General features: G+C 62.5%; 1 protein-coding gene across 1 annotated transcript in view; it reads right to left on the bottom strand.

The window, feature by feature from the left end:
• Window positions 1-1,341, bottom strand: part of SLC7A4 (solute carrier family 7, member 4) — a 3,345-nt gene extending 2,004 nt beyond the window's left edge. Inside the window, exons 1-2 of the mRNA XM_010187021.1 lie at window positions 360-1,341; window positions 1-250 (exon numbers count right to left, since the gene is read on the bottom strand). The exon at window positions 1-250 is cut by the window's left edge and continues 439 nt beyond it. Coding sequence (XP_010185323.1) covers window positions 1-250; window positions 360-1,341 — 1,232 coding nt within the window. The remainder of the gene's footprint in view (window positions 251-359) is intronic.
• Between the last annotated feature and the right edge of the window lie 1,184 nt (window positions 1,342-2,525).

Raw genomic sequence — 2,525 nt, forward strand, 5'->3', positions numbered from 1 at the left:
ACGATGATGCCCCCAGCCACAAAGGTGTAGGCCAGCAGCGTGCCGATGGACAGGAACTGCACCAGGGCCTCCAGGTCGAAGATGAGGGCCAGCAGGGCCATGAGCAGCCCGAAGACCACAATGCCGATGACAGGCACCTGTGTGCGGGGATGCACTCGGGAGAAGACCTGGAAGAAGAGCCCATCCTCGGCCATGGCGTAGACGATGCGTGGCAGGGAGAAGAGGTTGCTCAGCAGGACCGTGTTCATCGCTGAGGGACAGGCAGAAAAAGGAGGACCTCGTCAGACCCAAAGCACCCCAGTTCCCAGCCCCCATCGTGAGTGGGGCGGGCAGCTCCCACCACGTCTGCCTGTACTCACCACAGATGGAGCCAGCGGCCACCAGGAACCCTGCCCAGGCATAGCCCCTCCTGTAAAACGCATCTGCCAGCGCAGAGTCAGGGTTCAGCGTGTGCCAGGGCACCATCAGCGTCAGCACCACCGACACCAGGATGTACGCTCCCGTGGCCAGCCCCAGGGAGAACGCGATGGCCCTGGGGACAGCCCGCTGCGGGTTCCTGGCCTCTTCGCTGGAGGCCGCGATGACGTCGAAGCCCACGAAGGCATAGAAGCAGGTGGCTGTGCCGGCCATGATGCCTGACAGCCCGTACGGGGCAAACCCGCCCTCCTGGGCACTCCAGTTCTTGGGCTGCGCGAGGATGAAGCCCATGATGAGAATGAAGAGGATGACACCCATGCTGATGGCTGAGAAGAGGTGGTTGAGCCAGGAGGACACTTTGGCCCCAAAGGAGATGAATGCAGTGGCTACCAGCAGGATGGCGGCTGCCAGAAAGTCGGGGTAGTGGGCCAGGAACGGCACCTGCCAGGCACCCACGTGGGTCTCGGTGAAGTTCTTTATCTTGTGGTTGAAGATGGAGTCCAGGTAGCCGCTCCAGGCCCTGGCCACTGCGGCCCCCCCGATCATGTACTCCAGCAGCACATTCCAGCCGATGAGGAAGGCCCAGATTTCACCCACAGACACGTAGGTGAACATGTAGGCAGAGCCTGTCTTGGGTACCCGGGCTCCAAACTCAGCATAGCAGAGAGCAGCCAGGAGTGAGGCAAAGCCGGCAATGATGAAGGAGACGATGACGGCGGGGCCAGCGATCTCCTTGGCCACGGTGCCTGTGAGGACGTACAGCCCGGAGCCCACCATGCCCCCAATGCCCAGCAGCGTCAAGTCGACGGTGGAAAGGCATCTGTTGAAGGACGTCTCCATCATGTCGTCCTCCAAGGTCTTCACCCGGTTGAGTTTCTGGCAGAAGCGGGTCAGGTCGGTGGAGCGAGGCAGCCATCTCGCCATCCTGGAGGCAGCAGACCCTGCCCTGTGGCAGGGTGAGGGGTCCACAGTGGCGAGACCCTGCCTGGAGACCTGGCAGAGGAGGAAGGTGTGAGCATGCCCTCCCGCTGGGAGGCATCAGGTGGCGGGGACAGGGTGGAAAAGCCATTGGGGCACATTCAAGGTGTCCCTCACTCCTCAGCCAGCATTGGGCTCAGCACCAGCGTGTCCTCCTCCAGGACAGTGGCACAGGACAGTCAACCACCCGGCCTAGGGACCCGTGCTTATGCACCAGGTGGGAGGGAAACCACAGCACCCCCAGGTCAGCATCTCCCAGGCTTTATTTCTTAAAACAGAGCTGCATTAAAGGTCAAACCAGACTGCTCTGGCCCTGCTGAAGGTTTCTTTGCTGCTTCCCCTCCACCTTTTTGAATATCTACCTGACCTTTCCCCTGTTGTGCCGGGAGCCCACTGAGGGGCCATGCACCATCTCCCTGCTCCCTGCATCTCGCTGCTTCCCCGGGGAAAGCCCAGGCATGGCAGAGGCATGCATCAGGAAGCCCAGAGCAGCTCCAGCAAGGACGTGGCTGTACCCAGTCAGACCAGGAAACACATCCAGCACCCGGGTCCTGCCCCAGCTGGCAGCTGGCACCAGAAGAGCAGGAGGACACAGCTCCGGGGACCTTCGGGTGCTGTTTCACACCAGTCAGTGATTTTAGGGATGCTCTCCCCTTCCAGCCACCCTCCTCCCCGTGCCTGGGTCCACGTCTCCCCGCATCCCCAAATCACGGGTCCTGCTCAGGAAACTCGTGCTGCTCGGTGCAGCCCAGTGTCTGGGGTCCATCTGCCTGAGAGGCCAAAAAGTCCCGGAAAAGCCATGGCGAGCTGACAGTGTGATGCTGGCCATGGGGAGAACGGGCCTATTGGCACCACCCGTGTTGGCCGAGACACCCCAGCCCCGCTCCCTGCCTGCAGCCGAGTCCCCCTGAGTGGAGGGGCCGGCAAGATTGGGACGCCGACACCAAGGCACCTGACAGCTGCAGCTAGACACGATGTGGAGCTCGACACCCGCTGAGGAGCATCCCCTCAGCTCGGGGGGTGGTCGCGGGTGGGGTCCCCCGGTCCGGGGGAGTTGAGTGGGTGGGCGTTCAGCCTCTGGATTCATCCCCGGGCGGGGAGAGGGGGAAGTTTCGCCCCTGCTCAGCCCC

The sequence above is a fragment of the Mesitornis unicolor genome, unplaced genomic scaffold (genome assembly GCF_000695765.1).
Source record: "Mesitornis unicolor isolate BGI_N332 unplaced genomic scaffold, ASM69576v1 scaffold27380, whole genome shotgun sequence".
Classification (NCBI taxonomy): domain Eukaryota; kingdom Metazoa; phylum Chordata; class Aves; order Mesitornithiformes; family Mesitornithidae; genus Mesitornis; species Mesitornis unicolor.